The sequence below is a fragment of the Camelus ferus genome, chromosome 30, assembly GCF_009834535.1.
Source record: "Camelus ferus isolate YT-003-E chromosome 30, BCGSAC_Cfer_1.0, whole genome shotgun sequence".
NCBI lineage: Eukaryota > Metazoa > Chordata > Mammalia > Artiodactyla > Camelidae > Camelus > Camelus ferus.
The window spans coordinates 5,196,440-5,209,770 of record NC_045725.1 but is presented as its reverse complement, the minus strand read 5'-3'; the positions used below and the strand labels follow the sequence as shown (position 1 = coordinate 5,209,770).

Sequence of the window (13,331 nt, the reverse complement as noted above, 5' to 3'; positions counted from 1 at the left end):
AGGAGGAAAACAGATTAACAAGGATTGGAGGCATTGAGCAGCATAAAAAAATGTTTCCTATAAAACACTCAACTCTCAAGTAACCCCGTCCTCAGCATTTTTAAGCTACAAAATTAATCTTTCCAGCCTGAACTTTAATATTTAGTATTATCCAGAAATAGTTTACAATTTTGTGAAAGGTGGTTTCTATAAGCATTTTATTGAGTCAATTTTCAGTGTCAGAAGGAGACTCTGGTCTGGAACTTGACGGTAAATCTGCGAAGACCATTGAAACTTGACCTCTTTTATTTCCATATTCTTATTTTTACAAAACCGAAAACTAGAAAAGTATTAAAATAATCTAGTCTTCATAATTTCTGATTTTTCCTTCTCTGTGTTATTTTTATTATTTACTCTTTTGCTCCATTACCTAAAAGCTCTAAGCTCCATTAGGTAGACAATTATACGTCCACTTGAAACGTATTTGGAAAAGGGAAGGCATAATTCATAATGATTTCCTAAACTCAAGCTCACTACAGGAGCTTACAAATTTATGCTTAAAGGTTATTCCAAGAAAAGTATGTGGGCCTCGATATGAGTATTTGAGAAATGATAGCAATTATTTTACTTTGTACTCTAGCCTGGTCCTCTGCTTTTAGATGAAAACGTCAATCGTTACTGTCTGTGTATAAGAAGGGGAAAAAAGTCTTACTTTAACTTGCCATGATTCTGTACACACAGACAGACACACAGACACACAGACACACATAGAGGTATACAGCCCTCGGTATCAAGATGTAGGTTCGGTGTTTTCACTCTGCTTTCCCTGTTTTGACGGAATCAGTTGTGGAGCGTGCACTGGGATGAACACATCAGCAAAGCCAGCCTTGTAACTGCGTGGCACAGGCGCCCCAGTCTTGGCTGTGTGCGCGGACATTTCCACCACGCGTTCTCTCACACTGCCGTGTACTTGATGACTTCTCATGCTATTTTCCTCCGATTCCTTCCGCCCTCAACTGCACGGGTACCGCACACTCGTGAAGCAACACCGCTCTCCGGAAGAGTTGAGGTTGCACTGGCCCTGCCCTCAAGCCTCGCGTTCAGGTGCACCGCCAACTACCTCCTGGAGTGAGGCTGGGGCCGCTGAGCTCCAGAAGCCCCTAAAGGAGGCATGTTCCTTCTCCCTCCAGGAACCATCAGCCCCGCGCTCGGCCTGTTCCCCCCCAACCCCCCACCGCGACCTCGCTCGGGCCCACTCCCCGGCCTCTTCCGCACGTGCCCACCCCCAGCAACTGGCACCTCTCTGCCTGGGATGCTCCCGCACACGACAGCCTGTTTTCCTCGGCAGATTCTGCGACCCAGCCACCACTGCCCTGCGCCGCCCCCACGCCCGGTTCTATTAAGCTGCAATACACAAAGTTTACATCTGCCCCAGACTCGCGGGGACTGCGGGGTCCGGCGGGAGCGCGGTGCTGGCGAGAGGCTTTCCCTGCGCGTTCGGCCACGAGGGAGGGGAGGCGGGGAGGATGGACCCGGGAGTGGACCGGCGCGGCGGGAAAGGTACTCACTGTGAAACAAACTGCGTCCATAGATCATGTCTGTTCGTTACACCAGAGGCTCCGATCTCCACTAATTCCATTTAGAGACGGGAAGACTTCCAGTGGTTGGGGAGAGGACGGAGTGGAGAGAGGTTTTAAATATGCAAACCAAGAACAAATGAAGTGTGGGGAGGGGGGAGAGAGGGAGGGGGGCAGAGAGGTGGGGGGGGGGGGGACAGAGACAGAGACAGAGAGAAGAAGAAGCAGGTCCGAGCCCACACAGCAGCAAAATCCAAACTGGAGCGTCCTCCGCCCCGGGCTCGCGCTCGCTCTCACCGCCGCGAAGCCAGCATCCCCACCATGACGCTCGCCTCACACCCGGGCGCCGATCGCCACCACCAGCGCCGCCGCCGGCAGCACCCTCCTCCTTTGCATCACCGCCGCCGCCGCAGCTGTCAGGAGGGCGCGCGGGCAGTCGGCGCGCGGGCGGTGGCGGGCGCGGGGCGAGCCCTGGGGCGCCCGGGGCCGGGGCCGGGCGGCGGGCGCGGCGAGTTGGGGGCCAGTCCAGACCGACGGCAGCGACGGTGCGGGCAGCGGCGGCGGCTGGGGCCCGCTCAGTCCCCGGTTTCATACACCACGAGCAGCTGGTCGGAGCAGCCCCCCCGGGAGGATGTCCGGCAGCCCTCCACTCCCCAGCCCTTGGGGCTCTTCCGCTGAGGCATTGAAGGCAGGAGGAAGGGGTCCGTCATCGGCTCGCCGGGCTCCGCGCCACCTCTGCGATCTTGCGGAAAGAGGAGCGGGTGGGTGGGCGTCTGGGAGGAGGGCAGGAGGGTGGTGGAGGGGAACCGGGGTGGCAAAGGGGGGCGGGGACGGGAGGGAGGGGAGGGAGCAGGAAGATGGCAGAGTTACCAAGTGGGCGCCTGAGTCACAGCCTGGGGCTGCGCGACCCTCCTGGAAGCCCCGGGCCGGGGCGGAATCGGGCGGCTCCGCGCGGCCGGCGCCCCCGGGGCTGGTGCGCGGTGGAATGGGGCGGCGGCGGCGGCGGCAAGGACATCACACCCGCTTCGGTCCTGGGGGAGGGAAGAGGGAGGGGGTGAGGACCAGGCTGAGATCCGTCACTCGGCCAGCCTGGGCCGAGGGGGCCAGAAGGGCGCCGGCAAATCCCGAGCTGGATCCTCGCGCCGGAGAAAAGGCGTGCAAGGGGGAGGGGCCGTCATGTGAAAATCCCCTTCGGGGTTCAATTTTTCACTTTTTAACGATCAGAAATTGCGGTTGATCTGTCCTCCACCCCTCATATCCCATCTGTCTAGTGGAAGGTTTCTGTCTCCTCTCGAGGGTGAAGGCTTTGCGATTTACTCCGGTCTCAGGCTGGGAGACGAGGCAGGGGCGCGTCGGAGGCAAAGGCAGCATTAAAAGTTTCGCTTTTTATCACCTGGCCTGATGCGGAGGTCGCCCCCAACAAACTGCCCCGGCAAAGACACAGGCTTCTCGCAATCCTCCTTCACCCTCCCCAGGATATTTAAGCTCCCCGAGGAAAACACGGATCTCCTCCTACCCCACCCCACCTTGGACAGACACGAGCGCGTGCAGCGCGTTAAACTCGGGAGAGAGAGAGAGGGGGAAAAAAGAGTTGCTGGGGAAACAGCCCCCCCCCAAAAAAAACAGCTTGCAAAATGCGAATAAATGAAGAACAGTAAACACAGGGAGGCCGGGGGCGGGCAGGAGCGCGCGAGTGTGGGGGAGTCGGTCCCTGGACGCGCAGCGCCGCCTCCTCCGTTCGCGCTCCGTCCCGCCCTCCCCGCTGCGGACTCAGCCCGCGCCCACCGCCCGCCGGCCGCACCTCGGGGCCGCGCGGAGGCCGTCGACCCCCGGCCACCGCCTCAGCGGCCCGGGACCCCGCGTCTGCCGCTCCTCAGCCCGGACTGCGGCTCCAGTTGGGAATGATGGCGGTGACGAGGTGGGCGTAGGAAGAATTAACCGAGGTAGAAAGCGGTGAGACGCTGTGGTGCTAGACTAGGGTCACCTCAAAAGGCGGAGGAGGAGAGAGGAAAGGGCCCTGAGAGTGGGCCGGAGAGAGGAAAGGGCCCTGAGAGTGGGCCGGAGAGCGGTCGCAGCTGGGATGCTGCTGCCGCGGGGCTCCCGGCCTGACCGCCACCTCCCGGCACCTGCTGCTGCGGCGCTGGGCAGCCCACGTGGGTGCGCGCGCCGGCGGGTGCGGGGCGGTGCTCGCCGCGGCCCTGCCCTCGCTTTCCCAGCAAAGCAGCTGGGAGAGGGTGAAGGTCTTCCGGTCAGTAATTTGAGATGAGGGATAAAGAGGTGACCCCGAAGCCGGAGGGGAACCCCGAAGCCGGAGGGGAACCCCGAGCCCCGAAAGCAACCTTCAAGACTCTTTCTATCAAGCTTTTGGCTCCTTGATTCCAGGCAGCTGCAAGTCGTCGTCGACGGTGGGGTAAAGTGATAGACTAAAGAGGACTGTGTGGGTGTCTGTGCGTGTTTCTGTCCATTTAATGAAAGGTGGGTAGATGGGGCAGGAGGGAATGGAGAGCTAGAGCGAGAGGACCAGAGCGCAGAGCGAGACAGAGAGGAGTGAGAGGAGAGAGAGAGCGCGCGCGAGCCCGCAGAGCACCAACTCCACCAGACCCTTGTGCCTGCGAGAGGAGCTGCAGGCTCAAGAACAGAGCGAGGGGTGAGAGGATGGACTGAGAGCTGGAGAAGCGTCTCTGAAAACCCGTGCCCACATGTGTACTTGTAAAAAGATCGAAGGTGAAAGTAAGCATAAGGTCTCGCGGGAGTTGTGTGACGCACGTGCGATTATTGTGCCAGCGCGGGGTGGGGGGTTGTGTGTGTGTGTGTATGTTGGAGGGGTGGTGAGTAGATGGGAGAGGAGTTGCGGAAGAATGGTTACGCGTGGTTAGCGCGATTAGTGGATGCTGAATAGATGACAAAAAAAACAGGTCACCAAAGGGGGATGGAGGGTCCTTGAAAAATGGCCAGTGACGCAAGTGAATAGTAGACTGCTGAAATATTTAAGATTGGATAGTAACTATTTTTTGCATCCAAAAATCTTTGTGAAAATGATTTAAAAAAAAAAAAAGAAACCTTTCAATGAAACAATGACAACGTTAAAAATTATCTTAAGGGAAATCGCTGTATTTCTCAGTGACAATTTGAAGATTGAAGAAGGGAAACTTGTTTTTTGCTAAATCCATCCGCTCAAGTATGTCTAACATGTTTTCCCTTCTCTTTGCCCAGGTCGTTTCCCCAGGACACAGATTTTGTAACCGGGCCAAGGAAGTAGCCACTAAAATGTTGCTAGACCAGTGGTTGGTCCTTGCATCAGAAGAGAGGATCCAGGAAATTCAGAAAGGAAATCCCAGGGGTAAAAAGCAGGGACAGACAAACCTTTTGTCCATGGCTTTATTCCTCCCATATCCTGTATCTGAGATCAAATTCTCATAAATAGCGGCTTCTTTGATCTTGACCACCCCCACTCCTGGCAGTGCCTGGGGCTGAGGTGTTGCATACTGCCCAGACCTCAGTGCTGATGGAGCCAGTGCACGCATCCTGGACCTGGTCCATGACAGGGGCTCTCGGGTCCTCTGCTCACTTCTTCACTTCCAAGAGGCAGGAGGGTGCTGAGGCCTTTGCTGTGCTTCCTGAATCCTTCCAGGTTATGGCTGCATCTTTTCCCTTGAAGATTCCATTCATTTACCTACACACACACACACACACACACACACACACACAAATACTTTTTGCCATCCACCACATCCTGCTTGCTTGGCAAACTGCCTTCTTACTTTTGAGTCCTGAACCACCACTTGCGGAGCAATGCCACCTCCCTAATGGAGACCCATGATTTTTTTTCTTCCTGAGAAAAACCAACAGATGGGAGAAGTTCAGCTTCTCCAGGGGAAGGTTTTATGCACATATGGCCAAATTTCAAGATGTGATTATTTTGAACAAAAAAGCTTATAAACTGACAGCTTTTATAAGTTCAATGAGCTGTCCTAGAAGGGGGTGCTTGGTCACAGTTCTCCAAGGTTAGCATTGAAACAGAGACTACTTACAGAAGGCAAGGCAGAATTAATACCTCCTGATCCCAAGTAAAATCTCACTGGTTTCCTCTGAGCCTGTATCCTCTAACAGAGAATGGCGAGAAAGATTCCCAAAACCCTAGACAGAATTGTTACAGGACACCTGCTCTTCTGACTCAAAAGCAAGCCATATTTATCAGCGTGCATGTAGTTCTCCAGGTCCATCAGTGCTCTTCCATTAATTCATCTGCAGCACTGGCATCGTCTTCAAGGTTTTTTTCAATGGTTAAAATAGATGATGGTACGAAAAATGAGTAAAATAAAATAGTGCTTTTGACATATTCCGTATTATGTTAGTTTCTTGAAAATGGCTTAATGCATTTTAATGCACATAGTTATGAGATGTAAAATTGTTTCTTCCCTTTTATTAACTCATTATACAAATCATAGTATTAATTTATCAAAAACACAATAAATTATTGCTGCCAAGTAGTGACATGTTTTTAAAAATTGTCTGCAATATTCTAATATGAAACTGGTTTTAAACAGTATTGATGAAGCCATTTCTTTTCAATCTGTAAATGTATTCTGACAGAGTAGAAAATCTTCTTAAAACAGATGACAGGTAAAATCTTTGAAATTTCCATTTATAACAGACAGGATGTTTTGTGAAAATGACTAGGGCAAATAAAATGTGGTTTTCTTCCAAGCACAAATATAGGGTACTACAAGATATCACAAGAATATTAGCCTCTTGTGGGCAAGAACTCTCATAGCACCACGTGACTCAATCAATTTCCACCCATACTCACATATATGTAGTTGTTGTCCATGCTTTTTCATATTTAGTGAAACTTATCCCCTAGGAACAGTGTATTATTATCTCTGGAGAAATATGAGGAGACTAGAAATAACTCCATGATCTGCCAATCTATGCCAACATTTTAGGAAAACTTTATTCTGGTTAATTTTTAATTGACAGTGACATAGAAGTAACATCAAGATTTTTAACCAACCTAATTAAATCACCAGGCATCTGTAAACCAGCATAAAATAAAGAAAACTTCCCAAAGATACACGCTGAGATTGAAAGGTGTATTGTTCTGTACAGGAGCCACCTTGTACTGTGTTCACTCGTGGTTATTTTGTGGGGAAATGAGCTTCTATCCCTCGTTTAAAAAAAGGATTTAATCATATTTAGAAAATATAAGTTAAACTGAAGAGTAAATCCATGTATCCATATCAAAGCATCCATTAATGAATACAAGCAAAACTACTTAAAGTTTCTACATCAGATATGTGAATGTTACTTATGAGTTAGATAAAATTTTTTATCCTTAAGTATATAAATTAATAGCATCACCTAAATTTACTTGGGCTATTTTAGGACATATATGATGATGATGATGTTTTAGTGGGTGTTATGTGGGTAATTTGGAAAATCATAAAAGCTAAGACTTACTTGTTGAAAATATCCCTGAATATTAAGGTAGGACAGGACTTGTATCTGACACATGAAATAATTTTGAAGAGACAAACAAGCTTTAATGCATGGAAATTAATGAATTGATATATACATTAATGAAAATGATATATTTTATATGCATATGTATATTATAATAGCAAAGCCATTAATCTATTCTTCTTTCTTTGATTGTTCATTCTCTGTTACACTCAATATGTTTAAGGAAATGCCCGAAATGTTTTTGTTTCTTTTTCCAAGACAAAAAGAGAACTTTTAAATAACTCTTTCCTCCAATTTTAGGGTAGACCAATTTGCAAAAAAAAAAAAAAAAAAAAATACAATTTCAGAAAACAATGATACTGCAGCAGAATTTTTGCCAAGCAATTTGGTGATAATTTTTTTTTTAATCAAGGGGAAATGTCATCAGTGCTTTTTAGTAAATATATCCTTTAAAATAATAGTCTTCAAAATAGTTTTCTAACTGACATACACAGTTAATTTTTCAATATATTTCTCAGGGAACTAAAGGATTTATTACAGTCACTCTTAAGCTATGTACAGTACATGACTCCTGTCACAAATGTACCTCCTTCTAAAAAGATGCTTTCTGATGGAGTGAAAAGAAAGAAAGGTTTTTGGATGACATAAAGCAAGAGCATTTGAAGAGGTGCTCTGAAAGCTGTCTTAACACAGTCCTCCAAGCACAGTGGCCTTTGGCAAAGAAACAGACAGGTCAGTAAAGGGAAAAGAATTGTTATATATGCATAGAATATAAACTTGAAGATTTTATTTGAAAATGTTTGTTTTTTACTTTTTTCTTGATGACTGTAGGATGAGAGACATGCTTTGGTATTACAAGAACTAGACATTCTCACCAGGTCAGATTACAAGAACCAAGTTAACACCTGAATTAAAATCAGACAGGACTAAATTAAAATAATTTCAATTTGTAATTGAAAAGCACGACATAGTTCTGGGGCAAATGAGCTGATGCTCTTGAGTAATGTATTTTATTAACTCCATTGCTGGGTAATCTTTGCTTCACTTAAAAATCCTGACTGGGCCACAGTTTATGGACATTCCTAAATGTCAGCGGCTCTTTTAATTGACAATTCTCTAAAATCTCCACCATTCTCAGCTACTCCTAGATATGATGTAGGGGATTCTGCAACACTCCACCATTTCATTTGCACTAACATGTAGTTTTGCATCTCTGTCAACATTTTTATACCCCCAGTTTTGACTATTTTGGATGTAGAATAAGGATGGTGATTTGCTGGCCTCTGTGCATCCGAGTTAGCAGTCCTCCATCGATTCCATCTTATCACTTTACAAATTAAGGAAATGAGGCCAACAGAGGTGCGGTGGTTCCCCCAGTGCCACTTCATTTGTAACATAACTGATGGCATCCGAGATCTTCTAACTCACATAAGCATCACATCAAGTCAGCTACTAGTCCCAAGGGAGCAGCAGAGACTTTCGCAGTTGCTGTGGAAGCACTCTGAGAGGAAGACTGCACATGGTACCCACACAACCGTAAGAACAAGTGCTTACCTAAAGGGAAGGGCACTGAAAACCTTCAGGAAGTTGTGCAGGTGTGGTAGTCTGTTCTCATACGTGGCTGCAGTAATTCCTCCCTCCCCGTCTGCCTGCTCCGTTCCAGAATGACGTGGCTGTTCTTCCCGTAAACGTGCTGGAGTTTCCCTCCCTCCCCACCACTTACATCTGGTGCTTTGTCCAGTGAGACGTTCGCGAACGTGACGCAGCAGAGACTCAGCACGTGCTCACAGACAGGAGCTCGACTCCTTGCTGGTGAGAAGCCGTCCGTCGTCGGTGGAGAAGTCCTCCGCAGCCTCCCGGAGGACGCCCCCGCCCGGCGCGCAGAGCCTCCCCGCCGGAGGCCCCGGGAGCAACGCGCTCCCCAGCCAGCTGTGCTCGCCATCCGCAAGGCGTCTGCTTAAGACAATCTTAGCCTCCTCAGCACTTACTGAGCCACCAAGTGACCACGCCTGAACGAATGGCCTCAGGCCAGACCGGCAGGAAGACGACCCAGCTGAACCCAGCTCAAATCGTTGACCCACAAGATCACGAGCAAATAAACTGATTATTGCTTTAAGCCAGTACGTTCTGAGTTGGTTTATTTTATAGCAATAGATAACCAACACAGAAGGAGAATATACTGGAACCAGCTGCCCCTGCGCACCACGTGCCAGCCCACCGGAACATAGACGCGAATAGTGCATGCCTGAATGGGTGGAGGAGGACATAAATAAACGAGTTCCTGACAAGATATAACGTCTAAATTGTACTTTATGACAAGTTTTACTTCTAAGGACAGGAAAAGCCACTTTTTTTACCCGGTGTTCCAGAAATATTTTTTAAAGGGGGGGGGGAGCAGCTCTAAATCTCATTTCATGGAGCTAGCAGAATCCTGGCATTAAAACCAGATACACTGAACTCTGGTGTTGGGTGTCCTGGCATTAACGTCTTGGACCTCACCCCACCAATGCACAGTGGCCTAGTCTCTGACTGCCAGCGTCTGCAAACATTTTTCTAGAGACTTTCTCTGGCTGCAGGGAGCCGACTCTTCAGAGGCTCACAGTCGGGAGAAGTGCAGGGAACCTTCAAACAATAACTGTGTTGCTTGGTGTCCCTCGCCCATCCTTCAGTGCAAGCCCAAAGCACATGCTTCACTGTGGCTTCCAGACTGCCCAGCGGGATTAAGGACTAGCTATGCCCGCAGTAGTAGCTTGTTTGAAAACACACACTTACACGGCTGTCTTTTCTTCCTAGTCCCAGTTCCCAATACCCTACCAGTGTTTCCTGGAAAAACTTCCAAAATAACTACTTGTATTCAGATTTTTATCATAGGGGTTGTTTTGTTTCTGTTTGTTTTCTGGGGAAAAGCCAAGAAAACAATCGGTACCCAAAGTGTTCCTGGGATGCACATCCAAAGAATGGGATTCTGCATCTGGATCACTCACTGGCCATATGGTAGCCAGGGCTCCTCTGATGGAGATGAATGGAATGGCCATGCCCCAGCATGTTATTGCATCACAATTGCTAAGGCTTTTGCCTGTGGAAAATTGGGATAGAAGACAGAGCAGAGTGCCCTGGCATATGCCATACGGCCACCAGCTCTGTATCAAAGCCAGGCTGTGACAGGGGAGTGGGACCCTGAGACCTGTAATGGAGACCGTGGTGGCTGCACATGGCAACATGGGACATTCAGATTTCCCTAAATCCTCGGGGTCGGCACAAGTGACTCACCTACACTTGCTCGAGAAAAGCAGCCTCCCCTTGCCTTGAAACCATGTAATTCTCTGCTCCAAGGCGAACACCTTACAGGATGATGCTTGCTCTCTCAACATCTGACCTCACTTGCTACTACGTTTAGGACCAACTCCTAGGTTCAAGTCTCAGCATGGCTCAGCTGGAGAAGTCCTGCCTCTGTTTTGAGACAAAACAGATTATTAGCAGAAACTAAGAATGGATTTTTTAATTTTTTAAATTGAAGTCCAGTCAGTTACAATGCATTGATTTCTGGTGTGCAGCAGAGAGCGGATCTCGAGGGTGCTACGTTTGTACCCTCAACAGCAGCCCCTCCAGCTGGCTCGTTGTAAGCCATCATTTTCTCAAGGCTTCAAAGACATATTTCAGTGGTCTATTAGCAGCGAACTATTAGTGCTTGCTTTAGGTATCCTTGTCAAGTCATTAACTTCTGAGTTATAGTGAATTTCCCCCATATCAAAAATGTCTTAATATTTATATTTTTCCCCAGTGTGGCACCTGCTCATTAATTCCCAGGTCCTACTTTTAATTCTGTTCCCCTCAAAACACCAGAAGAATTTCCCCAATTGGAACATGGTGATCCTTGAACCTAGTCATTGGTCTAGAATGAATGAAGGGAGGTGAGGAATTGAGTTTTAAATCATAATTGTTTATGTATCTTCAGCTTAAAAAATAATTGTTTTCCTGCATTTGAGCAAATATTAGAGCTTGAGGTTAGACTGAGTTCAGAGATAAGAAAATAGGGCTAGTCATATTTTTGTACATTGAGTATACAGTCTGTTAGATTTACACCCAGTTGTTTCCTTTTGCTCCACAAAACAGTTTTATCTCCAAGGTTGAATGAGGCATTCCTCCCAACATTCACAGAGCTACCATGAAGATTCCACCTGAAACCTTATACTCAACATGAAAATTGTTCTCAACTCTAAAGATGGGGAAAATATTTGTAATGGACGTCCCAGCTGTAGAAACCTGCACCACTTATTAGGAACGCGTCCAGGGAATTCAGGGGGATAGTCAAATTAGTGCCAGCTGTATCATTTGCGCAAATTTGTGGTCATGGCAATCATCTTAGTGAGGAGACATTTATCTTTTTTGTGTGTTTGTTTTTGGAATTTCTCCCAAATTATTTCTCAAATGACGAAAGTCCTCCAGGGAAGAACAAAGCTCTTATATAAAGCCTCTTCTTTTCAAGGGTTTCTTTTCCTTTACAAGAAGGTTCTGTATTGAATAAACAGGGAGTAGATTTGCAAGGGAGTGAGAGAAGAAGGTCAGATTGATTCATGAAGAGCCGGCGTGCTGTCCTAAAATAGCACCCCTGACACAGCCACAGGATAGGCTTTGCACAACCAAGGCCAACTTAGCTAGGTAGTAATACCAATAGTGTAGATTACTTTCAAAAAGAACAAAATAATTATAATTTTGATTCCCCAAAATACGAAAAAAAACTGCTCAATAAATGAAAATATATCAGATAGATAGATAGATAGACAGAGATAGACAGGTAGATAGATAGACAGATAGGTAGATAAGGAGAAAATGCATATTCACATGTTGGAATGTAATCCGTTATGTAATCTATCTAGAATTTACTTTCAAGTACCAGCCTGCTCCATCTTCTTGAAATGAAGGATTTGCCTTTCCTTAGAAAAATCTGTACTTTATTTTAAACATGGAACACATTATTCTTGTTACCCTTAGCAATAGGATATTTTATAATTTATTCTTAGTATTTACCTTTGACTCATTTTTTAAAAATTTGAAGCATATAACTCAGGATTCATAGCTACATGCATATGGATAGAGGTACTCGAAAAGAAAATCTACTCTTCTGGAATACTGAATATAAAATTAAAGCCCATTACTGTAAGCAGAATTTGGACAAAACAAATGAAACATGGAACATAATTTTCAAAAGGATTATTAAAATATAACAAGTATGCACTTTGCCGAAACAATATAAAATATAAAAATATACTACTCCGCTTCTGCCTCCCCCGGAGAGGGTGATTTACGGTCAGCCAGCTAGTGCATTATGTTCTGTGGCCGAAGTGACCGGTCAGTGAGGAACTCCTGACCAGATCGAGCAAATGATATAATGACACTATTTCTATCAAATGTTCAGAGAGAGTCCATTGGTGTAGGTATCTCGTATCATAGGAGCCAAATGGATATTTACCTTTGGGTTTTACAAATGTGGCTAAATGGACTGTTGAGTGTTATTGAACCTACTGGATTACTCAGTGATGATAATTTTGTGCTAATGCACTACAGCACATATTATCCTGTATGTTCTATAAGATAATACAGACGTACCAGGAAAGAACCATGCAGGCATTCAGTGGGGGACAGCTTCCAGAAAGGACGAAATGAGCCTGGGGATGCCTAGGACCCTCAGGAAAAAGTCAATAGAGGGAAAAGCAGAACAGAAACACATTATTCCAAATAATTTGAGCTTCTGGATTAAATTGTGCCTAAAGTCCTGCTCCTGAGTTTTTCAGTTTTATGAGTCAATAAGTCCAGTTTTGCAAAAGTCAGTTTGCATTGATTTATTGTCATTTGCAGAGGAAAAGAGTCCTACGATTTAAAGTAATTTTGTCTGACAAAATCTTATTCCAGTCGGATTGGACAGCAGGTGTACAAGCATGTAGCCCAGAACTTTTTAGGTTTTGCCCTATCAGGGGTAAAATTTGAAAACGGAAAATACATATCATCAGCTGACCATTGGGCTGTATGGTATCTCCACCCAAAACAAATCCAGTTTTTCTGGGTTTGAATTGATTGAACTAATTTATTTAAATTGTGATTTTTTAAAAATTACATGAACTCTAACCTCTTAACAAATCTAAAACCGTACAGTACAGTACTGTTACTTACATGCACATTGTTGTAGATTAGATCTCTAGAACTTTTTCATCTTGTGTAACTGAAACTCTATACCACTGAACAACAACTCCCCGTTTCTCCCTCTTCCCATCCCCTGGCAACCACAATTCTGCCCTCTGCTTCTATGAGATTGAC

At 46.3% G+C, this 13,331-nt stretch overlaps 1 protein-coding gene and 1 long non-coding RNA gene across 6 annotated transcripts in view; one reads left to right on the top strand and one right to left on the bottom strand.

Annotated features, from left to right (window-relative positions):
• Window positions 1-2,653, bottom strand: part of NETO1 (neuropilin and tolloid like 1) — a 74,654-nt gene extending 72,001 nt beyond the window's left edge. For 2 of the 5 annotated variants that reach the window (XM_032470475.1, XM_032470476.1), the window contains exons 1-2: window positions 2,427-2,643; window positions 1,548-2,298 (exon numbers count right to left, since the gene is read on the bottom strand). In XM_032470475.1, the coding sequence (XP_032326366.1) occupies window positions 1,548-1,575 (28 nt within the window). In that variant the 5' untranslated portion in view covers window positions 1,576-2,298; window positions 2,427-2,643. Of the gene's footprint in view, window positions 1-1,547; window positions 2,299-2,426 lie in introns of all 5 variants that reach the window. The other 3 variants (XM_032470473.1, XM_032470472.1, XM_032470474.1) reach the window with 3 other exon arrangements.
• Window positions 2,654-4,156: 1,503 nt separating this feature from the next.
• LOC106730031 lies at window positions 4,157-9,238 on the top strand. The gene is made up of 3 exons (XR_001366457.2): window positions 4,157-4,286; window positions 4,770-4,896; window positions 8,683-9,238. It is a non-coding gene; the product is annotated as an uncharacterized LOC106730031 (long non-coding RNA).
• Window positions 9,239-13,331: the final 4,093 nt, after the last annotated feature.